General features: G+C 41.5%; 1 protein-coding gene across 1 annotated transcript in view; it reads left to right on the top strand.

Moving 5' to 3' along the window:
• Positions 1-24,415, top strand: part of AOX1 (aldehyde oxidase 1) — a 42,746-nt gene that overhangs the window by 6,216 nt on the left and 12,115 nt on the right. The window contains 20 exon segments of the mRNA XM_064158325.1: positions 172-252; positions 761-841; positions 3,067-3,211; positions 3,382-3,474; positions 4,171-4,322; positions 4,540-4,633; positions 5,430-5,527; positions 6,349-6,533; positions 7,626-7,788; positions 8,587-8,679; positions 10,642-10,663; positions 10,666-10,810; positions 11,999-12,125; positions 13,591-13,713; positions 14,786-14,882; positions 16,220-16,344; positions 18,563-18,679; positions 18,681-18,697; positions 19,948-20,035; positions 22,029-22,115. Coding sequence (XP_064014395.1) covers positions 172-252; positions 761-841; positions 3,067-3,211; positions 3,382-3,474; positions 4,171-4,322; positions 4,540-4,633; positions 5,430-5,527; positions 6,349-6,533; positions 7,626-7,788; positions 8,587-8,679; positions 10,642-10,663; positions 10,666-10,810; positions 11,999-12,125; positions 13,591-13,713; positions 14,786-14,882; positions 16,220-16,344; positions 18,563-18,679; positions 18,681-18,697; positions 19,948-20,035; positions 22,029-22,115 — 2,133 coding nt within the window.

Here is a 24,415-nt window from a genome sequence, read left to right as displayed (position 1 = left end):
TAAGTTATTTTTAAATATCACTTCTTTAACACATGATCCGTCCTACTTAGCCTAACATTAAACTGCATCTATAACCTTACTGAAATACAAGGAGATGCTCTCATTGACTTATCCAGAATGGTAATGAATTAGTCTATTTAACATTTCACTAATGCAGTATTCCTGCTGTAGGAATCTGTTTGTTGTCAAACGAAAGCAAATGGGAAGTGTTGTTTGGGTGAGGAAGATGATTTGCTTGACGCGGAAAAGAAGGTAAGGTTTTAAATATTCTCCTTGTCCTATTTAAGTATAAAACTTATAGAAGAAGTATTGCATTTTTTTTTCCTTGTAATTAAAGTAAATGCAGTATTGTCTGCCATTTTTATCCTTCACCCTTTTCAACTTATGTAGTACTGTTTGTAGAATAAGATACTTTACTATTCCTTGCAAGAAATTTGGACATAGTTCTAAAAATTAATGATTCTTCATGTGTGTGTATATGGGGAAATGATGATGGGGCAGATAGTTGGTGTAAGTTTGGATCTCCAGAACTGAAAAACCCCTACTTAGCTTTTGAGTTGCTCACCTCTACACTGTCATTTGCATTGGCAGTGAACTTTGAGAAACTGTTGGGGACACTTCCTTCACCTGGGTGGCTGCAGGTGACGCATGGGAATGCAGTGCCAAATCCAAATGGTAACGGAGTTGCTGACTTTGTACTGACTTCAGTGGCAAGATGAGAGAAAATTTTTGGTCTTTGCTTCTTTTCTTTCTTTTTAAGGTTTCCACCAGATTATTTTCAACAGATGAATTTCAGCCATTAGATCCCACTCAGGAGCTTATATTTCCTCCAGAACTAGTGGTAATTTTTGCTTTATTCTTTAGCTCTGTCTTTTCCATAGTAGTCTGTAGTTCAGAACTCATTCTGAAGTCCTGCTTAGCAGTAATTTATCAAAAGAGATGTGATAACATTTTGATGTAAATCCCAGATTATACTCTTTATTTTCTTTTCTCCAATGACCTTATTGCATACTCACATAGAATAATAATCATACTGGGGAAATAAATTTTCAGAGTTAGACATTAGGTGAGAAGATAAAGAAATAGCCTAAACTGAGTTTCAGTGCAGCACCTGAAGATACAAATGCTTCTCAGCAAACTGGATGGCAAACACTGGCAAAACAATGCATTTATCAATTTCATGGCCTGATAATTTTTTTGGTCTTCTCTGCCAAGATGTCAGCCCAGGAATGGTTAAAGTATGACAAAAATATAAGCAGCTGACATAGGAGCACTGGGATAGGAAGTGTCAGGCACCCACAGCAGGGTGCAGCACAGTATCACAGTATCACCAAGGTTGGAAGAGACCTCACAGATCATCAAGTCCAACCCTTTACCACAGAGCTCAAGGCTAGAGCATGGCACCAAGTGCCACGTCCAATCCTGCCTTGAACAGCTCCAGGGACGACGACTCCACCACCTCCCCGGGCAGCCCATTCCAGTGCCCAATGACTCTCTCAGTGAAGAACTTTCTCCTCACCTCAAGCCTAAATTTCCCCTGGTGCAACCTGAGGCTGTGTCCTCTTGTTCTGGTGGTGGCCACCTGAGAGAAGAGAGCAGTCTCCTCCTGGCTACAACCACCCATCAGGTAGTTGTAGACAGCAATAAGGTCTCCCCTGAGCCTCCTCTTCTCCAGGCTAAACAATCCCAGCTCCCTCAGCCTCTCCTCATAGGGCTTGTGCTCGAGGTCTCTCACCAGCTCCGTCGCCCTTCTCTGGACACGCTCAAGCATCTCAATGTCCCTCCTAAACTGGGGGGCCCAGAACTGAACGCAGTACTCGAGGTGTGGTCTGACCAGTGCAGAGTACAGGGGCAGAATGACCTCCCTGCTCCTGCTGACCACACCATTCCTGATGCAGGCCAGGATGCCACTGGCTCTCTTGGCCACCTGGGCACACTGTTGACTCATGTTCAGGTGGGTATCGATCAGCACCCCCACATCCCTCTCTGTTTGGCTGCTCTCCAGTCACTCTGATCCCAGCCTGTATCTCTGCATGGGGTTGTTGTGGCCAAAGTGCAGCACCCTGCGCTTGGAGCTATTGAACGCCATCCCATTAGACTCTGCCCATCTGTCCAGGCGGTCAAGGTCCCACTGCAGAGCCCTTCTGTCCTCCAGCCCAGCCACATCTGCCCCCAGCTTGGTGTCATCTGCAAACTTGCTGATGACTGACTCAGTGCCCTCATCCAGATCATCTATGAAGATGTTAAAGAGGATGGGGCCCAGCACTGATCCCTGAGAGACACCACTAGTGACAGCCGCCAGCTGGATGTGGCACCATTCACCACCACTCTCTGGGCTCGGCCCTCTAGCCAATTCCTAACCCAGCACAGAATGTTGCCATCCAAGCCATGAGCTGATAGCTTAGCCAGCAGTTTGCTGTGGGGGACAGTGTCAGAGGCCTTGCTGAAGTCCAGATAGACCACATCCACAGGCCTCCCCACATCCACCAAAATGTGAAAGCAGCTTTATTGTCAATCTATATATTTGAAGCCAAATTCTCTGTAACTAGCTGTCTGCTTATGGAGAATAGTTGACAGGTGTTGGGCAGGGGTTCTTGACCATGTGTTTGTACCATTGCTAGTTCACAAGCTGTTTCCAAGTAGTCAGTGACCAGTGCTAGAACAGCCAGCTATCCACATACATGCCTAAACTGAAAAGGGATGCTGCTGCCACTGTCTGGTGATTTCCAAGCAAGCTAAGTGTGTGGGCACCTCCCTAAATATTTTTTGTCACGTTTCTATTTATTTCAGCAATTGCAGAATCTATTCCTACATTTATTTTGCTTAGGGACTCTTTCTTATCAATCTTGTTTATTAGCCCATTGGAATTGATTGAAGATGTTTCACTCAGCCTAGAAATGCGTCATGATGCAAAGGGCCAGCACAACAGTCTCATTTCTGTCCAATTTTTAAGAATTAAGTAGAACTGCTGTTGTTTAAGAACTTACTTTGACTTTGTCTAGTATCTATTACACCTTGCACCTGCCTATAACCTAAATATTTACACCTGCCGTATTTCTCCATCAGAGAATGGCTGAAAATCAGCCAAAAAGAACTCTTTTTTTCCGTGGAGAGCAGATGACATGGATTTCTCCTGTAAGCTTAGATGAATTACTGGATCTGAAAGCTGCCCACCCCAAGGCACCTCTTCTGGTTGGGAACACCATTCTGGGTATGTATGTAAACAGAATGGCTCCTACTGCCATAGTTCCAGTGAGCATGGGAGGAGAGGGGCTATGTTTCTTGTTCTTATTGCATTTTCATTCTCCAGCATACTCTCTGCTGTGTTGGAGTTATCATTTTGCAAAATATCTTTTGCCTAAATCTATTCCTGTATGCTAGGACCTGAGATGAAATTTAGAGGCGTGTTCCATCCACTTGTTATTGCTCCTGCAAGGATCCTGGATCTGACTGTGGTGAAGTGCACAGATGATGGTTAGTAGACTTTAATTCATTCAAATGTAGGAGATTCTTCTGCAGCAGGGGATGCTGTTCCATTTTGTAGTACTGATAGCGTAAAGTGCTGTGCAACTCTTTCAGGTTTGTTTTTTTCCCAGACCGTGGTGTCAGGAGGACTCTTCTCCATGATACCCAGTGGCAGGGAAGCAGCAGTGGGTGTAGGCTGGAGCAGAGGAGGTTCTATGTGAACATAAGGAAAAACTTTCTGTGTGAGGATGACAGAGTCCTGAATCAGGCTGCCCAGAAAGGTTGTAGAGTCTCCTCCTCTGGAGACATTCAAAACCCGCCTGGATGTGTTCTGTGTGATCTACTCTAGGTGATCTCTGGCAGGGAATTTGGGCTCGATGATTTCCCTTCCAACTCCTAATGGTCTGTGATTTTGTGATTTACTCAGTCAAAAGTTGGTGCAAGGGAAGCGGTTGAAATGACACTTGGAAGCAGAGAAGAGATTTCCCTTTCAGGAGAAGTCATGAGCTGTTAGCTGAGTTTTGTGATTTTAAAGGAATTTTACTCTTGGTCTCCTGATATAAAATGTCACAATCCCTTCAGCATGCCAAGGCCAGTCTCCTTGTATCTACCTGGTTTCCCTGTCAGCAGTCCTACAGTTTGAACACAGTTCAGAGCCTAAGTAGTAAAAGCACATGTGACACTTTCATGATCTTTTGGTTACAGGATTGATGCTGGGAGCTGCCTGCAGCCTCACTCTAGTGAAAGAAATCTTGACAAATGTAATCTCAGAGCTTCCTGAAGAGAAGACAAAGATTTTCTGTGCTGTCTTGCAGCAACTGAGAACTTTGGGTGGAGAACAAATAAGGAACGTTGCTGTATGTTGTGCATTGCTTGCAATAACAATTAACAAATGTGAAACTGCTCCTGACCACATACAAAACTTGCATTTTTAGTTCTTTTAATCAGTACTTCTTTTTTTGAGCTTTCAGCATCTGTTAATTTATGCATAGTCTACATAAATGTGACATAAAAGACAACTTAACATAAAACTGTTAAGGTGGTGGAGAAAACTGATTTTTTTTTCCCCTCTAGTCTTTAGGTGGAAACATCATGAGTAGAAAATCAACTTCGGACTTGAATCCTGTTTTGGCAGCCAGCAACTGTATGCTCAATGTGGCTTCAAGAGGTAAGAGGAGATAGCTTATCTCTGTAGTAGTGCCAGAAGTGCGGGATCCTGTTGTGTGGAGAGAGAGGGGAAATCACAGCAGATGAACATTTGGAATTTTACTCTTGGTCTCCTGATAGAAAAGCTCACAATCCTTTCATCATGCCAAGGCCAGTCTCCTTGTATCTGCCTGGTTTCCCCATCAGCAGTCCTAGTTCTACAGTCTGAAAATAGCTTAGAACCCAGAATTGCTTAAGTGCTCCTTATACCTCACAATCTGAGTGCTTGTATGCTACCTCCCCACCTCTGCTGGGTTGCTTTGGGGTTATTTTTTTGTAATTGATGCTTTGCCCTCGTTTAAAATCCGCCTGGGTGGGTTTCTGTCTGACCTACTGTAGGTGATCCTGCTCTAGCAGGGTGAAGTGGGCTAGGTGATCTCTGAAGATCACTTCCAACCCCTAACATTCTGTGATCCCATTTTCTTCCACATTCTTTATGTTTTAGAGAGAAAGGTAGTGGTGACAGCAGCTGCAGAGATTTGAAACACCTTGATAGGAGTGGGATCAGGATCATGGTGGCGGTATCAGAAGCAGGGAAGCTGGAATGGGGTCAGTCTGTGGATGTTTCGATGCAGCTGCTGTTTTGATACTGTGGAAGATGGAGCAAGCACTTGCATTTATAGAGCATACTGCTGATAATTTGTTAAGTAACCTCTGCAGTTATTATTTACTCTGGAAAGTTGCCAATTAAAGTATGGTTGAGATGTGTTAATTGCACAACTGTACAAAAGTTTTTTGATTTGGGATTTTTTTTTTAGGACGAAAGCGACAGATCCCTTTAAGTGATATTTTTGCAGATGGGAACATCACACCAGAAGAGATCTTAGTCTCTGTCCATATTCCCCATTCTAGGAAGGTAGGTTTCTAGTTTGTTTGGATTTGCTTTATGCATAAAGACTGCTAAATAAAAAGCAGGAGGGGACATAGTCCCTATGTTTAAAGCAACACCATTACTGCTCTGTTCTGAATTCCTTACATTTGGTCCTGTCAGTGCCATATTTCCCAGTTTCAGCCAAAAAAAATCACAGCTCAGTGGGTAGCTGGTGATATATAAAGAGTGATACTCAGACAGATCCTAAAATGACAAGGGCAATAGCAATTGTCCAGACCACCCACAGAAAGTGGTCTTGGACAAGCTGCCACGGGCCTCACAAAAGTAGGCTGCTTACCTGTGATGTGGTTGGCATCATAACGTAAAGGTTTGTTATCTGTTCAGGATTTTTCTTAAAATGAGATACAATTTCACGTGCATAATGTTTCTACTCTGCACGTAACTGGCAGTTTGTTTGCAAGAGTGGATATGGAGTCTTAAAAGAGAATTTTGGGGTCACATCTGAGTACAGAAGTTTGGTGACACTTGGAAGTGTCTAAGCTTTTGGTCTTGTTATAAATGCAACTCAACTGTGTGAGATCCCTCTCTTCCAACATCCATGAAAACATCCAAATCATCTGAAATGTGTAGATGGTGGTGGAGGATTAGTTATGGGCTGCTAGAAAATCAAGGGGGTAAAATTTGCTGGAAGATCAAGAGAAGCAAGCATGTGGTCCTGAATGCTCAGGAAGCTGAATTTGTACTCTTCACTTTCCATTTGCTTGCTTCACATAGTGCCAAACCAAGTTCTGCTTTCGGGTACTTACATGTCTGCAGGTTACCCACTTCTGTCTGATCTTGCTCAGGGGGAGTATGTCTCTGCATTTCGACAAGCACCAAGACGGGAAAATGCGCTCTCAATAATCAATGCTGGGATGAGACTCCTTTTTGAAGAAGATACAGACATAATAAAGGAGTTAAGCATCTTCTTTGGAGGGGATGTCTCAGCCACAGTCTTTGCAAAACGAACTTGTAGAGCACTTACTGGAAGGTACAATTTCCCTGCCTTCTCTGTATCTCTGACCGAGGGGACTTTGAGAGCTTGAGTGTACTTCCTTGGAGCGTGAAGGTACAGAAAGTTTTCACTTGCCTGGCTGATGCCATGTGTCTTCAATTGAATGACTGGATCAACTCTTAATGGTGGCTTGTGAGGACTGTAACATTTTGTAGTGTGCACATTGGTGCAGCTGTAGTGTGAAGTATGCAAAGACAGGAGAAAAGAACTGGAAATAGATGCACGTGATAAATTGTGCACCTGACCCCAAGCGTTACTAAATTATGCTGTATTCTTTATGTTTGGTAATTCCCTGTTCTTCAGTTTAAGACCTGAAGTTTAAGGTGTGCCAAATAAACACTGGAGCACATGTCAAACCTTAACCTTTGCAATACCTCTTCATCCGTAAGATCCTAGTAATCTCAGAAGTGAATCCCTGATGATCTTTCCCACTCTGCAGCATCTCTCCATGTTTTTGGGGAAAAAATAACAACTAAATCCAGCAGTATGAAACCACTTAGCTAAATGGAGTCCCATGGGGCTATTTTACCATTTATGTGAACCTGTTTCACTGTTCATTATTTTTTATTTTTCACTGCCTTAAATTATTACATTTATCCTAACAGATTTATATTTTGATATCTAGGGTTATGTAGCTTTGCAGAATTGAGAGAACTGAAGGAGAAAGCCTTTTCAGAAAATGTAACAACAGTGCAGTACTAGTCTGCTCTCTTGAAATCCTCTATACTTTATATCAATATTGTTACCCACTTTTCTTAAATATAGAACAGTATCTACAGAATAGTAATATTCCTTAAGACTGCTAAATAATCTTTAAGGCTGTAGTAAGTTTTATTTATTCACTGATTTTAAAAAGACTGGCATAGCACTCCATTGCTTAGGCCTAAGGGATCTCACTTCTTTAAAGCAACATTGACCCTACACTGTTTTCAAAATTGTAGACCATATTTAGAATCAGTATTTTGGCTTCACTTGGAGCTGTGATCCGAGGTATACATTTATTACTGCAATTTGTATTTGTATATTTTTAAGCCTTGGTCTGATTGTATCTCTCATTCTTTCTGACAGACACTGGAATGAACAAATTTTGGATGAAGCTTGCAGACTACTTTTGAAAGAGGTTGCTCTTCTAGGCTTATCCAGCAGCGAAAAAGTAGACTATAAGAACACTTTGATGGTCAGTTTCTTCTACAGATTTTTCCTGGAAGTATTGCAGTCATTAAAGACCAAGGTGAATTAGTTCTCTATGTCTGTTTCTGTACGAGAGTAGGTTTCTGTCTGATGATGCTTGAAATTTGTACAGTGTGCATGGTCTTTGAGGTTCAGATCTGTGGGAGAATGTGAGCAAAAGATAGATGGAGAGATGACCATTTAACTTTCAGGTGCTCAAGTATCTTTAACATGAACATTAGGCTTTAAAAAAGTTGAGGGATGTTAATGTAGCAGGCCAAAGGAAACAGACATGAGGTCTTAGTTCATTTATCTGTATTCAAAGCATAATTAGCCAGAACAGAAAAAAAGCTTTGAAAATCAACTGTAGGTTTTAAACCAACCCTCCTTCTTGAATGAGTTGTTGAGGACTCTATAGTATCATTTCCCAATGCAGTCTAGGTGCAATTCGTATATTTTTGTCTTAAGTCTTTTCTAATGAGGAAAAATACTGCTTTTACCTTTTTCTTCTTGAGCTTTTTTCTCTGAATTGCCATTGCAAGGTAATTTACTGTCACCAGATGTGATTCTGTGCCAGGTTTGATCAGACACAAGGACAAAGCTCTTCTAACTATCTCTGATTTATGTTGCTTACTTTAGCAAGCCTATTTCTTGAATCCAGTATATTTTAAAATGCTATTTATTGAAATCTCAGCACTCTGCATTGTTTAATAATTATTGTTTTAGAACCTTTCTAGCTTGTGAGAGTCTCAAAGAAATTTATTATACAAAGAATTTGTATTTAGTGATTTTCTTGTTTAGCTTTTCCAATTGAAACATTTGAAATGCGAATTTTAGTAGTAATTAATTTCCTTTTCAGGATCCTTGCCTCTACCCTGGCATACCTATGGAATATGTGAGTGTCTTAGAAGATTTCACAACCACAATGCCCCAGAGTATCCAAATATACCAGGCAAGTGATTTTATTCTAAGCTTGTTCTGTGCTTTGTAATACTTGGTCAAAAAACACAACTGAAGCCTGACCCTTGCTGTGAAGCTTAGATACAAATTTTCCAAAGCATTAAAGACAGCAGGCTCCCAGTACTTGATTTGAAATGTTTTTGAATTAGAAAAAGCTGCTTTTCAAAAATAAACTTACTCAGAATCGCTGACTTCTAACTGGTTCTCGGAAGGTAGGTACACTGAACAAACTCCATTGTCAGGCTGCTTAAACTTGGTATATTGCAGTGTGCAACTCGACTGAAAAACAAAAACAAGCAAACAACTGGGAAGAAAATAAAAAGGATTGAAAAGCCCAAGTCTCTGGTATTCTTGTCTCAAAGTACAGTTTTTATAAGATCTCAGGGGACTCTTACTGTAGATTTAGGAGTTAAGATGAAGTTTGTGATGACTGATCAAATTAGTAAGAAATCAGCAGCAGAGGGCAACAAAGAATTCCTTCTGGATTTTCTGAGCTCACTCTGTGGCTAGATTATGGTGGGGATTCCTGCAAAGATTTTGGTGTTTTAATACCCTCAATACACACACAAAAATAATCTCAACTTCCTGAAAACCTAAAGAAAATTAAAATTAAGTCTATTTCTAATTTTTCAGATATTCTTTTAAGGCCAGGCTGGATGGGGCTCTGAGCAACCTGATCTAGTGTGAAATGTCCCTGCCCATAGAAGAGGGGTTGGAACTAGATCATCCTTGAGGTCGTTTCCAGCCCTGACAATTCTATGATTTTATCTAGAAATGCTTAAAAATTGTTTAAATTTATTTAAATATTTTAAGAGTTACCATGCTTATACAAGGGGCCGAGATTTAAGGAACTATTTCTTTGTGACTTTCAGAAGTTTATTCCCCATCTCCAAGTGACTAAACAATAGGAAAGGAAACTGTTTAGTATTCAGATCAGTTGGCACTGAGCAGCAGAAATTATTAAGAAACCCAGAAGATAATAAATTTCTGTCTAACTTCTGAATTTCCCTACCCTTTGTATGCAGTTCTTAATCTGAACGTTTTGGAGCTTTTAAAATTAAGGAGGAAAGAGAATACATATCCTGAAAGTAAAATACCTGGTCATTCTGTTAGTGGAAAAGTTGGGATGGTTTGGCTGAGACAGCGTGTGAGGAACCTGAGGCAGTCAAGTGAAATGTCTTTTTTTGTCCTGGAGCTAATAGTAGACAGTGTCCCAGAAAGTGCAGGAATTGTGTAGCCAGGACACCTGTGTGCCAGAAGCTGTATAAGAAAAAAATACTTTGAGTTGTGAGCAATTAATTATTTCTAGATGTAGAAAAGGAAAAAGTGTGTGTGAACACTGCCCCAGAATCTGGAAGAGATTTCTGGAAGCTGGCAACAATTAGTTGGTACAGCAGAATAACTGGCAACACCTAATTAACTTTCAGGGAAATAAGGTTAATAAGGCACTGAATTCATGCGTGAGTGCAAGGAAATAAAATTGGGAAGGAAATATTTAAACAAGGTTTTCTTGCTGATTTACATTGTTCTATTGCAGTCTTTCAAAGAGGAAACAATCACTGCAAGTAGCTCAAAATACAACACAGACACTGGTAAAATATACAATATAATCTTGTGAGAATAATTTTCAGAGCTTTGTGAGATGAATCAGTAAGGGAGGAAAGTGTACTGAAGAAGTTGTGTTTGTATCACTTTGATGTAAATAAGGGAAAAAAAATCGAAGTAGATAAATCTGTGCAGTGTTCTCAGAGGCTCCTATGGGAAAAAAATTAAGAAATGCCTAGGAGCAGCAGCCAGGTCTTGCACCCACATCTCTTTTCAGTATTCAACCAGAAATCTTTTCTGTGAACAGTTAATCCTTCATATGATTTTCTGGTTGCTATAAGAAACCAGAACATGACTATTCTGTTTTCAACTGTTTGATTGTGGTTGATGTGTATTTTCGACTGCACAGGATGTAGAGGCAAGTCAGTCTCCCAGGATCCCATTGGACGGCCCATTATGCACCTGGCTGGAATTAAGCATGCCACTGGTGAAGCAGTCTACGTTGATGACCTTCCTTCTGTGGATGGGGAGCTCTTCCTGGGTGTTGTCACTAGTTCCAGAGCTCATGCTAAGATTCTGTAAGTGTTCAAACATATCTGAAGAAACTGTTACTATGAATTGTTTTTAGAGCAAACTAATCACAGAATCATAAAATGGTTTGGGTTAGAAGGGACCTTAAAGGTCATCTAGTTCCAAACCCCTGCTATGAGCAGAGACACCTTCCACTAGCCCAGGTTGCTCAAGGTCCCATCCAACTTGGCCTTGAGCACGTGCAGGGAGAGGTCAGCCACAGCCTCCAGGACAACCTGTTCCAGTGTCTTACCACCCTTGCTATAAAGAATTTCTTCCTAATCTCAAGTGTAATCTGCCCTCCTCAAGCTTCAGTCCATTCTCTCTCATCCTATCACTACAAGCCCTTGTGTAAAGTCCCTCCCTAGCTTTTTTGTAGCCCCCAGTAGGTACTGTAAGGCTTCTATAAGGTCTCCCTGGGGTCTTCTCTATCATAAACTGAACAGATCTGACTCTCTCAACCTGTCTTCAAAGGGGAGGTGCTCCAGTCCCCACCATGGGCGTCTTTGTGGCCCTCCTCTGGGCCCATTCCAGCAGTTTGATACCCTTCTTGTGCTGGGGGCCCCAGAACTGGATGCAGTACTGCAGGGTAGGATCCTATTTCCTATGAGCAAAGCAGGTTAGTAGTGCCTTTGACCAGCACTTAACTCACATGCCACAGGTAGGAGGAACAGCCAAGTCTGAACCTATGAGTAGATCCTGCCAATGCAAAAAACACACCTCCATGTTGTGTTCCCTCACTTTGTGCATGGCTTTGTGAAAGTAATCAGATGTACTTCCTTCTGAGGAAAGGCTGAGGGAGCTGGGGCTCTAGCTTGGATGAGACTGAGGGGTGACCTTATTCATGTTTATAAACATGTGAAGGGCAGTCTCAGGAGGACAGAGCCAGGCTCTGCTCAGTGATGTCCAGTGATAAGACAAGGGGCCGGTGAGTGCAAGCTGGAGCAGAGGAGTTTCCATGCGAACGTAAGGAAAACACGTTTTCACTGTGAAGGCGACAGAGCCCTAGAACAGGTCACCCAGAGGGGTTGTGGAGTCTTCTCTGGAGACATTCAAAACTGATCTGGATGACCTACTCTAGGTATCCTGCTGTGGCAGGGGAGTTGGACTCCCCCCAGAAAGGGAGGTATTTTGAGGTCCCTTCCAATCCCTAACATTCTGTGATTCTGTGATATTTCTTCCTTCCCATCTCCCAGATCTATAGACACCTCAGAGGCTCTAAAAGTACCAGGTGTGTTCGATGTCATAACAGCTCATGATGTTCCAGCTACAAATGAGTTTTACTACTCCAGTGATCCTGAGGTCATACTTGCAAGAAACAAGGTATGAGTACAATGTGATTTTAACTGATTTTCGTCATCTTTACTGTTTTCCTTTAGAGTTTTACAGTGACATTTTACTTGCTGACCCTTGTGCTTCTGTATTGTGTGCATGTCACTTTTCTTACATTTTTTTCCCCACTCCATTTTCAACTTCAAACAAGCTGATGTTCATTATATTCTGTCTATAGAAATTTATGTATTAATCAGAAGACTACAGATTAAACCTCATGAAGTTGAGTTGTTGAAAGAGTATATTTCAATGACGTTATAGTTAGGCTCAGATCACATACCCATTTTTGAATATTCCCATTTTTGAACACATTTTTTAGTAGGCTCCCAAATCACCCATTTTTAAAGATTTTCCTTGATTCCCCAGTTCATAGATTCATAGAATGCTTTAGGTTGGAAGGGAACTTAAAGATCAACTAGTTCCAACCCCCCAGCATGGCCAGGGAAATCTTCCACTAGACCAAGTTGCTTAATGCCCCATCCAACCTTGCCTTGACACCTCCCTGGGCAACCTGTTCCAATGTGTCACCACCCTCACTGTGAAGAATTTCTTCCTAATCTCTACTCTGAGTCTGCCTTCCTCAAGCTTCAATTCTTTCCCTCTTATGCTATCACTCCAAATCCTTGTAAGTCCCTTCTCAGCTTTCTCTTAAGTCCCCTTTAGGTACTTGAAGGCTGGCCCAAGATCTCTTTTTTCTCCAGGCTGAACAACCTTAACTCTTGCAGCCTGTCCCCACAGGGGAGGTGCTCTAGCCCTCTGATCATCTTTATAGCCCTCCTCTGGACCCACTCCAGCAGCTCCACATCCTCATTATATGGGGGCATCAGGGCTGCATGCAGTGCTCCTGGTGGGGGTCTCACGAGAGCAGAGCAGAGTGGCAGAGTCACCTCCCTCATCCTGCTGCTCTCACTGCTTTTGATGCAGCCCAGCATACAGCTGCCTTCTGGGCTGCCAGCAATCATTGCCAGATCATTTTGAGTTTTTCATCGACTGACACCCCCAAATACTCCTCCAAACCACTCTCAAGCGACTCCTTGCTCAGTCTATATTTGTGCTTGGGATTGCCCTGACCCAGGTGCAAGACCTTGCACTTGGCCATATTGAACTTTACCAGGTTGGCTTGAGCCCCCCTCTCAAGACTGTCCAAGTACCTCTGGATGCCATCCCTTCCCTCCAGTTTGTCAACTGGACCGCACAGCTTGGTGTCATCCACAAACTTGCTGAGGGTAGCTCAATCCCAGTGTCCATATTGCTGATAAAGATGGTGAACAGCACTGATCCCGCTACCAAGCCCTGATAATTTGTTACCTTCATGGATGATCTGAAAAATACAAAGATCTAAAATCCTGTCTCAAAGGAGGAGAGATGAGTAGTGGTTACAGGGAAGAGGAGTGTCAGCAGCAGATGTGAGAATAATCTGCATCTGCTGTTCTGTTAAGCAGTGTGTATTTTACAGGTGATTTGTGTGGGTCAGATTGTCTGTGCCATGGTTGCAGATTCAGATGTCCATGCCAAACAAGCAGCTGCAAAAGTGAAGATAGAGTATGAGGGGCTGGAACCAGTGATCTTAACAATTGAGGTACTAATAATTTCTAATAATTAATGGAAGAAGCAGTTCACGCTCTTCACTTGCTTTTTAAACATGGCATTCTAAGGAGACAAGGTGAATGTAAACATCCAGTGAACTAGTAAGTTAGTTTCCCTATAAACCTTTTAGATAATTTTGACCTCTTGTGGTGATAGGTAGGTAACAGCCTCTAATGTATTAAAGTCCCACTCATCTCATAATAATAAACATAAGCATAGAAGAGAAGAAACTCTTCTGATGTTCTTAGTGAAGAAAGTATAATGACTGTGCTAGTTGTTTGTCATTCTTTTAACCAATGTATGTATATTGTTTGAAAAATCTGCTCCTGATTTTCTAGGCTGTCAAGCCAACAAAGTTAGGCTGGAGATGTAGGAGGTGTTGAAGGAATGTGAAGGGAAAGATCATAGGAATATAAAACATTTTAGTAATGTGATGTGGAAGTCAGAGGGGAAATAGACTTATGCTGGGTTAATGAGATGAGTAGAAAGAAGGAACTAAGGACACATTTGCAGGGAATCAGCATTAGTTCTGGTAGTCACTTTACAGTTTGTTTACATAATGCATGTGGAGTGTAACAGAACTATATGTCTGGTAGAAAAATGGAAATAATCTCTTCTTAGAGACTGGCAAACTTTTACTTAATGGCTCATTAGAACAGAAGCTGCAATGAAGTAATATATGAATAAAACAAGTTATAAACAGGTTCTACTTTTATTTAGTCCTTGTGATTTCTTCCCCTCTTAATGGCATTACTCTTTGGATGATAGGGTTTCATTGTTATTCTGTGCTTTCTTGGTCTCTTGCTAGATGTAGGAGAGGGAAGAGCCGTTTGATTAAACCGAAAGCTTTTCAGATGCATGAGGAAAGAAGTGCTAGAACTGAATACACAAACTGATCAAGAGTGACATTAAAGTGATTAAATACATTTTTTCATTGACTTTGGTAGCTGATGATTCTGATCTCTGAATAAAATGGTGTTTCTTCTGAGACTAAAATGCCACAACAAGTTGAAACCCTTTAAAATACTTTTAAAAACACCCTTTTTTTTTTTTCTCCACTGCAGGAAGCTATAAAGCACAATTCCTTCTTTGAGCCAAAAAGAAAATTAGAGCATGGAAATGTTGACCAGGCATTTGAAGATGTTGATAATATAATCAAAGGTAAACTGCAGAATACATTTGGTTGTTGTCAGTATTTGGATTTGTCTGTTCTTCAAGTCCCAGTTCTGTCTTTTTTTCCATATAGCCATGAGGCAGAGAAAGCTCTGGTCTCCTGGACGAAAGTGACATTAAACCTAGTGATCTTGCTACTATATTCAAGACTTCTGTATCCTTTTTGATTGAAACAGAATCAGGCAATAAATAGGTTGGGAGGGAGTCATCTAGTCCAACTTCCCGCTTAAAGGAGCTTATAACCATGTCCAGTCAGATTTTGACTACTTTCAAAGCTGGAGATTCTACAGACTCTCTGGGTGCCTCTTCCACGGTTGGACTATTTTCACAGTGATTTTTTTGTCATGCACTGAGTTGGAATTTCTTGTGCTCATTGCCTCTTATGTTTCCAGTATGCATCTATGCTGACTTTTCTGCACTCTTCCATTTAGTAGTTGTAGACAGCAGCAAGATCTCCTCTTAACCCTTCTCTAAATATGGACAAATAAATTCAGTTCTCTCAATCTCTTCTGATACATCCTGTGGTGCAGCACTCTGACTGCATTGGTGGCCTTCTTAACCTGGGCCAATATGTCCATTCTTTGTTTAACTTAGTTATAGTTTATTGATTATGGTTACTACTTACAGGCAATATTTTTCTGCTGTTAATCAATTCTGTTGATGTCACAGGAACAAGACCAATTTAATCCTGCAAGGAGTTTAATCTGTGTTTTTATTTTAGATGTTCATAAATTCATAGAATGGTTTGGGTTGGAAGGGACCTTAAAGATCTAGTTCCAACCCCCTTGCTATGGGCAGAGACACCTACCACTAGAACAGGTTGCTCAAGGCCTCATCCAGCCCCACCTTGAACGCCTCCAGGGAGGGCGCATCTACAACCTCCCTTGGCAACCTGTTCCAGTGTCTCACTACCCTCACTGGAAAGAATTTCTTCCTAATCCCCAGTCTAAAACTGCCTTCCTTAAACTTCAGTGGATTCCCTCTTCATCTTATCATTACAAGCTCTTGTAAAAATTCCCTTCCCAGCTTTTTTTGTAGGCCCCCTTTAGGTACTGGAAGGACACTATAAGGTCTCTCCAGAGCTGAGCAGCCTCAACTCTTGCAGCCTGTCCTCACAGGAGAGATGCTCCAGCCCTCTGATGATCTTTGTGGCTCCTTTGGACCTGCTGCAGCAGTTCCATGTCCTTCATGTCCAGTGTTGCTCCTTCATACAAGGAGCATTGTAAGATTTGATGCTGATTACCATAATTCACATGATGATGTGGGGTTAGTTCCTTCCTGATTATTTTCCCTCTGTAACACTTGTGTTTTCCTCTTTGGATTAGGGGAGATTCACATTGGGGGACAGGAGCACTTTTACATGGAGACTCAGAGCGTGCTTGCTGTTCCAAAGGGTGAGGATAAAGAAATGGATTTGTATGTGTCAACACAGCATCCAGCATTTACCCAGGTAATACAGAGCATCCACAGAGGAAGAAGTTGAACCTGTGACAAAGGACCTTTTAAAGTTTTGTTTACAAATCCATCTTAACAGTTTAGAAGCAGTAGCAACACAAAGGTGCACATCTGGTTTATCCAACAATAGATGCTTTGTTACAGAGCTGTGTCCTGAGCACCACTGACCATGACACATGAAGATAAGGAGGAAATAAAAGTCTCTTATTTCCCTTTGAACAAAGTGCCCTACTTGTAGGCATGAAAAATTCCCTGTGTAGTGCTAAGGCTCTTCCACACTGGTTAGCTTTCCACTGAGGTAAGGAGCAATTGGTATCCTACAGAGTCAGTCTGCTGAGGGTTTGAGATGCTCTGCTATCTGTAGGTGAGGCTGCTGCTCCATGCCAAAATCAGTCACAGAATTTGTTTCTCTGAGGACAAACTTCTTTATTGTAAGCTAAAGCCACAGAACCAAACTTCTGTTCACACAATCCCAACACATCAAGGATTTGCTTCCAAACTGAAGACTACCTGCCTAGGAAATTAGGTAGCTGACAGACTACCAGCTGGAGCTGAACTTTGGATCTATTTCCTGAAGCAACACACTAAGCTGGACATTTTCCTGTGCAACTTGATCTAGGTGGATTGGACTGGGTGAACTCTGTCGGTCCTTTCCAACTGTGAGCACAGGCTGAGGGAGCTGAGGTTGTTCAGCCTGCAGAAGACTCTGGGGGAGAGCTCAAGGCAGGATTGGACGTGGCACTTGGTGCCATGGTCTAGCCTTGAGAATTGTGGTAAAGGGTTGGACTTGATGATCTATGAGGTCTCTTCCAACCTTGGTGATACTGTGATACTGTGATACTGTGAACCTTTCAATGTAATCTGACTCAGGTGCTTGCCATGGACAAGGTCATCTTTCACCAGATTAAGTTCCTCAAAGCCTTGCTCCACAGCTTCTCTGAACAACCTGTTGCAGTGTCTCCCCACCCTTAAAGACATTTCCTTTGTTATGTCCAATCTAAACCTATCCTCTTTCACTTTAAAATCGTTGCCCCTTGTCCTTATTAAAAAGTCTCTGTTTCTTATAAGCTGCTCTGTATATTCAAGACCACAATAAGGTCTCCCTCCCAGAGACTTCTCCAGGCTCTCTCAGCCTTCCACCTTAGGAGAGGTATTCCAGCCCTCTGATAATTTTCATGATTGCGAATGGTAAAGCAAACTGATGTGGTTTGCATAGGCAATAGCTGTGGTGCAAGAAACTGATACTATTTGACTCCATGCTGGAATTTGGTGCTCAAAGCCCAGTTCAGCTCCTTTTATCACTTCCATTATTTTGGACTTCCCAACTGAAAAGAGATAGGGATCTACTGCAGAGAGTTCCAACAGTGCCTTGGTGCTCTTGTGCACCTCTCCTATGAAAAAAGACTGAGAGACCTGGGGCTGTTTAGTCTTGGAAAGAGGAGGCTGAGAGGGGATCTTATCAATATCTATAAATACCTGAGGGGTGGATGTCAAGATGAAGTTGCCAGTCTCTTTTTGGTGATGCCAGTGATAGGACAAGGAAGAGTGGGTACAAGCTGAACCCAGGAGGGTCCACCTCAACATGAGGAGATACTTATTTATTGTGAGAGTGCTGGAGCCCTGTAACAGACTGCTCAGAGAGGTTGTGCAGTCTCCTTCTGTGGAGATTCAAAACCAACCTGGATGTGTTCCTCTGTGGCCTGCCTTAGATGATCCTACTTTGGCATTGACATTCTGTGATTATATTACAGATGCACAATTGGAATTGTGAACTTGGTCTTTGAGAAAATAATTTGAAGCAAGAGCATTGCTAACACTAGAAAGACCATAGATTATTAAAAACCAAGTAGTTTTATTTAAAGTTAAAATAAAATTCATGATCTTGGTAACAAAACCAACGAAAGTTGTATTCTAATCCCTTTTTCTTATACATGAAGCTTCTTACTCTTCTGATAATGAAATCCAAGGATGTTATTACTTTCTTCTGTCCATGGTCCTTTCACCGTCTCCATGGTAGAGATGTTTAAATGTGAACACTGCTGAGTGTTTGTTGGTAGCTTTTTTCGCTCTTTAACCCAGACTAAGGAAAATTATTTGATTAAAAAAATTACAGAAATATCCATGGAACTTTTTTAAAAGAAAAGTTAGTTATTTCAGAACCTAACTTTTATGCTTAGTGTGATTTGGCATAAAGATGAGAACTGTTTTTACAGGAGATGGTAGCTGCCAGTTTAGGTGTTCCAGCCAACAGGATCATGTGCCATGTTAAACGAGTTGGTGGAGCTTTTGGTGGGAAACTCCTGAAAACTGGCTTACTGGCATCACTTGCTGGCAGTGGCAGCTAACAAGTAAGTGCTGTATATATGTGTTTGGATATGAAGAGAAAATGGGGTCAACAGGTTATGCATTTTGGCTAAAATACTTTCTGCTTTCCCAAACTTGCTGGCCGAAAAGTCACACAAATCTGACTGTTGAGATTTTGTAAGACCATTCAGTGCGTTCCTTTGTTTTGTGTCATTAGACTGCTTGCTCATGGTAAGCATCTCCAGCCTTAAGATGATGGCACTTAAGGAAACTGCTGTTGGGCAATAAGCAACAAATAGTATTGAAAAGATTCAGCATTTTGAAAGGACCAGTCCCTAGCTACTGAGGCTTTGTATGCACATTGGAAGCATGACACTGACCGTCCAAATTAGAACTTCATTGGCACAGCAAATGTGGAAGGAAGTGCTCATGAGTGGAATATTTAAGAACAAGTGGTCCTAGTTCAGTCTCCAACATTTTCCAGACAAAATTAGCTTAAATCTGTTAGATGATATGTTTTTGTTAAAACTTGAATTAGGTTAGGAACTCACTCCCCCTCTCTCCAAATTTGGCAGGACAACATTGGCAATTAGCTGTCAGGTGATAATGACTTCCTTTTTAAGAATGACTTGTTGGCTGCAGGCTCCATCATGTTTTAGCCAAAATGGCCTTGTAATCTGAGTGGTTAGCTTAGTGCATTTCTCCTGTTAGCACTATCACTATTCCTCTTTATGAATCCTGGCTGTGTTATTTGTGTTTTGGGTTAACCAGGTCATGCTAAACCCAATCTTGTTTATGTAGTTTCAACAGTCTTTTTTATTGTTAGGACTTTATTTTATGTCTTATGTCCATTGTAAAGGATGCAAGCATTTGTAGGCTAATTGTAATTTTGTAATTGTTACCTCTGTTTTGGTTTTAATCCAAGGTACCCTATTTCAGTACAATTCTGAAAAGACAGGAGTTGACTATCTCTTGCTTCAGGTTGAATGCCAGCTACTGTGAGCTCACTTAGCACAGTGCATCCTTAACACTGAAATAATTTCTTCAGAAGAAGTTTACAGTGAACAATCTTACTGGCTTTCAAGAGATGGGATGAAATTTTTGCCGTAATTGTAAATGCAAAAAAGAGATGAAGTCTAGACATAGCTTTAAGCATGTATTTAGGCCTGTTGAAGTGACATTTAATACGTGTGTATTTATATGCGTGGCTAGATCCAGATACATAATGAATAGTCACCATGCTGCTAACAGTTCTTCTTTTGACTGAAATTTGACTTTTCTCTTGTTGATTTAGAACCAGCAGAGCAGTCCGTCTTGTTCTGAGTCGTGGAGATGATATGTTAATCACTGGTGGCCGACATCCGTGTATTGGTAAATACAAAGTGAGTGCCACAATTCAGTGACAAAATAACTGTCGGTATTCTGTGGAAAAGAATGTGGTGTTACTGGTTAGTGTTCATTCTCCCAATGAAAATCAAGCTTAACACAAAACTACCAGCCAGGGAACAGAGGCAAAGTTGCTGAAAGTTGTTGTCCTCGCTTTTGCCTCTGTCTCCACAGGGGTTTGCTTGGGTTTTTTTGCTTCACAGGTTCACAGATTTGGGTTGGAAGGGACCCACAAAGGTCATCTTGTCCAACAGCCCTGCAGTCGTCAGGTACACCTCAGATCAGGATGCCCACAGCCACATCAAGTCTAATTTTGAATATCTTCAGGGACAGGCCCTCAACCACATTGCTGGGCAGCCCATTCCAGTATCTCACCAATTTAGTTGTAAAGATGTTCAACTTGAATTTACACTGCTATAGATTCAAACCATAGCTCCTCATGCTATCACTGCAAGCCCTTCCCAGCCTTTCTGTAGGTCCCCTTCAGATATTGAAATGTAGCTATAATGTCTCCCTAGAGCCTTCTCTTCTCCAGACTCAACAGCCCCAATTCTTTCAGCCTGTCTTCACATGAGATGTACTCTAGCAGGTCCATGTCCTCCTGTGCTGGGGGCACCATAGCTGGAAACAATACTCTAGGTGAGGTCTCACCAGAGCAGAGTAAAGTGGCAGAATCACCTTTCTCAACCTGCCAGCTATGCTTCTTTTGATGCAGTCCAGGATACTGTTGGCTTTCTGGGCTGCAAATGCACACTGTTGGCTCATGGCCAGTTTCTCATTCACCAACACCCCCAAGTCTTTTTCTGCAGGGCTGCACCCAGTCTCATCATACCCCCAGCCTGGATTGATACCAAGGATTACCTCAACCTATGTGCAGGACCTTAGACTTTGCTTTATTTAACCTCACAAGATTCTCTTCAGTCCACCTCTCCAGCCTTTCTAGGCCCCTCTGGGTATTACCCCATCCTTCAGTCTTACCAACTGCCACACTCAGCTTGGTATCATCAGCAAACTTGCTGAGGATTCCCTGAATCTCACTGTTGATATCATTGATAATGACACTGAACAGCACTGGTCCAAACACAGACCCTTGAGGACACCACTTGTCACCCATCTCCATCTGAACATCAAACTGTTGACTGCTACATTTTGTATGCCAAGTTTTTATCCACTGCAGAGTCCACCCATCAGATCCATATCTCTCCACCTCAGAGAGAGGGATGTTGTAGGGGGACTCTGCCAAGGCTTTATGAAAGTCCTATCTTTTTTTCTTTATAGTTTGTTCTGTCTTTCTTTCTGGAAAAGGAAGCCAAACTGGCTCAAAACTTGTTCTGCAGAGGTTGTTTTAAGCCATCAATATGGTTAGGTTCACAGAAAGCAGCAGTTATTTTTCACAGCAACAGTGCCATACAGGAAAATTTGCCCTGGAGGAAATTAATATCTTCCCTGTTTATGCATTGTCATTAGTCATAATTATTTGTCAGGACATATCTGCCACCTTATCCATCTCTACTACACAAGTAAAGTTAAGAGAGGTTTTTCTATAAGATGCATCTCTTAAGCTGAAAATTAGGAACCGTTAGTGGCAATAGGTGAAAAGAGATACGAGATAATTTTCTTCATTAAGGGAAAGCAAATGTCATGCTCCATCTGCCAGATGCTATTCTGACAGAACAGAATTTGACTTGACTTTGTCTGCAGCAAACATTCCCAGGTATCTCAGGCAATACAGGAAGCCACTGGGCTTCCCTGCTTATTCCTTTTCCAGTGGGCTGATACCGCTTGTTAGATGCTGTACCTGTACATATCACCCAAATGGGAAACCTGGGAACATACTTTCTTTCTCTCTTGCCATTCTGTTGTTTCAGTGGATGCTGCCCAGAAGCTGATAGTGTAATATGACCCTAATGGTGTGGGTTACATTCCTTTTCAAAATACAAAGCACCAGAGAATGCCAACATCTAAAGAGGTTATATGTGATCCTTCTAGGTTGGCTTCATGAATGATGGTAGGATCAGAGCTCTGGATGCCAAATATTACATTAATGGAGGATGCACCCCTGACGAGTCTGTTGTGGTAAGGATTTTATAAGCTGACAAATCTTGTAACATGGGTTGGAAAATGAAGGCTAAATTTCACTTGTGCATGTACTCATCAATATAGCTTTTAGATGTAGGGACTGCAGGTTGTTGGAAATCTACATATAGTAGTTTAAGTTTTCCTTATTCAGTGCAGTGGGCCCATTATACTAGTTTTTGATATTTTAGCATAGTTTCACTTCTGGATGGTTTCTTAAGCTTCTTTTCCCATTGTAATCATGTCAAATAACAAAATGTTCATTTAATATTACACAGCACCTGCATTTGTGGCTGACTAAAGCTTTATGACTACAGGGTTGGGAAGACCTTTCTTAGCCTTAAGAAAATTCATAATGATAGATGTCCTACATGTTTCTGTACAGGATCTGTATATGGTGCTATATACCTAAGTTTCTCACTACAGATCTGCAAAGTACAAAATGTTGCTTCCTTTAGCATCAGCTACTAGCTGTTGTGTTTGCATCAGCTGTCCTAGCTGTAACTGAAATGTTTGGTGAGGTTACTACCTCTCCTCTGTTTGTCATTGCCCCACCTGTGGCTATTTTCTGCATTCTGAAATCTGTCAGTGTAATTGCCCATGCAATTACTGCCTACCCTGATCCTGAAAGATGACCTGAGTTACAGAAAAATCCACTATTAAAAACATGGACATGCAGATCACATCAGAACCATCTTAAAATGAATCATCTGTCTGGGATGGGTCAAATAACACAGAAGCAGAGAATGATTTGGATTGGAAGGGATCTCCAAAGGTCATGTAATCCAACCCCCTCTGCAGTGAGCATGGGCATCCTCAACTAGATGAGGTTCTGCAGTGATACAGTGCTACAGTGAAGCTGCTGGACCTGGAATTTGAGGCAATAATAACCAAATCAACATTTTCCTCAACTCCTCTGCAGCTGGAATAACACCTAGGATTGAAGCTGAACTCTATAACAATCACTCTCTAATTAATTAGATGAATAACCAGTGGTCTAGCTGTGTGATACCATTAGGCTCTATTAGAATACTATTAATCATTCAGCTCTTTTAAAAGGAGAAATAGGTTTATTGGAAATAAAATTGTAAGTTTGACCAGACTTAACACTCTAGGCTTTTTATCCTGGGCTAGTGTGACTCATCTGTGTGAGCTTAACTTAGTGTCTTGGGTTCAAATGCAGGTTCCCAGAGACTCTAATAAATTTAATAGACCCAATGACAATTTATAGAATTTATAGAGTGCCCTCCCCTCTTCCCCCTCCTTTTCCCAAAAGACAGGGAGAGAGAGAAAGGTAGGGACACCCAAATAAATCAATCTCACTCGATTTGGAAGTAAAAAAGGAAAAGTTTAACAATAACTTAGAAAAGGTATTGGAGGTAGGGGAGTTTACAAAGGATAAGGAAGGGAAAACAGCAAAATACAACAAGGGATGGATACAATTCGAGTAATGTGATGGTGTCTCTGCCTCGTGGCTGCCACGTGGTGTGCTGGTATGCAGTATGAGTGTGTGTGTGGTCAAGAGGTAGCGAAGGAAAAAAGAGCAAGAGACAGGGAGCTCCTGTCTCTTTTATACCACAGGAAGTGGGGGGAGTGGGCTAACCATCACCTGGAGTGTGGCCCACCCCTGGGGAGGGGCCAAGACCCCTAGGGTCAGGTTCAGGGTCACTCCCCAGAGTGTTAACCCTATACACTTAGTTATTGTTCAGTCAAATATGAATAATAAGTTTTAACTCTGTGACTCCACTGCGGTTAGAACAGTCATTTCTGGGAAGAAACATAAGCAAAGCTAGGAGTTGACTTATATCAATACTTTGTATTCACTGATCATAAGCCCTCTTGAGACTGATCCATTCATATACATATTCACTGATCATAGCCCTCTTGAGACTGATCCATTTCATATACATATTTTCTTTGAAGTCCATTAAATTTGTAGTCACAATAATAAAGCCCCCCAAAACCAAAACAGGCTTAAATGTTGTGGCCTTTTCTCGAGCATCAAATTGTTTTTAAGCTTTACTTTATTTAATACTGACTCCTAGAGCTTAATTTAATGTATCTAGTGTGGGATTTTCCTTTTCTGGTGGTTTTGTATTTGTCATGTGAAATATCTAAAGGAAAACATAAAGAACCAGAAGAGCTTGTAGACTGCAGTTCATATGCTTTCTGGTGCAACTAAACCTTAATGATGAATTTCCACAGGACTTGACAATTCAGAATGCTTTCATCAATTCCTTGCATAGCTCTTAGTGCTTTACATCTGATATGCCTGTTTTTCATTCTTTAGTATCAAAGCA

Source organism: Pogoniulus pusillus, chromosome 2 (genome assembly GCF_015220805.1).
Source record: "Pogoniulus pusillus isolate bPogPus1 chromosome 2, bPogPus1.pri, whole genome shotgun sequence".
Lineage (NCBI taxonomy): Eukaryota > Metazoa > Chordata > Aves > Piciformes > Lybiidae > Pogoniulus > Pogoniulus pusillus.
Note: the sequence above shows the minus strand (reverse complement) of the source record. Positions and strands in the feature narration are given on the sequence as shown.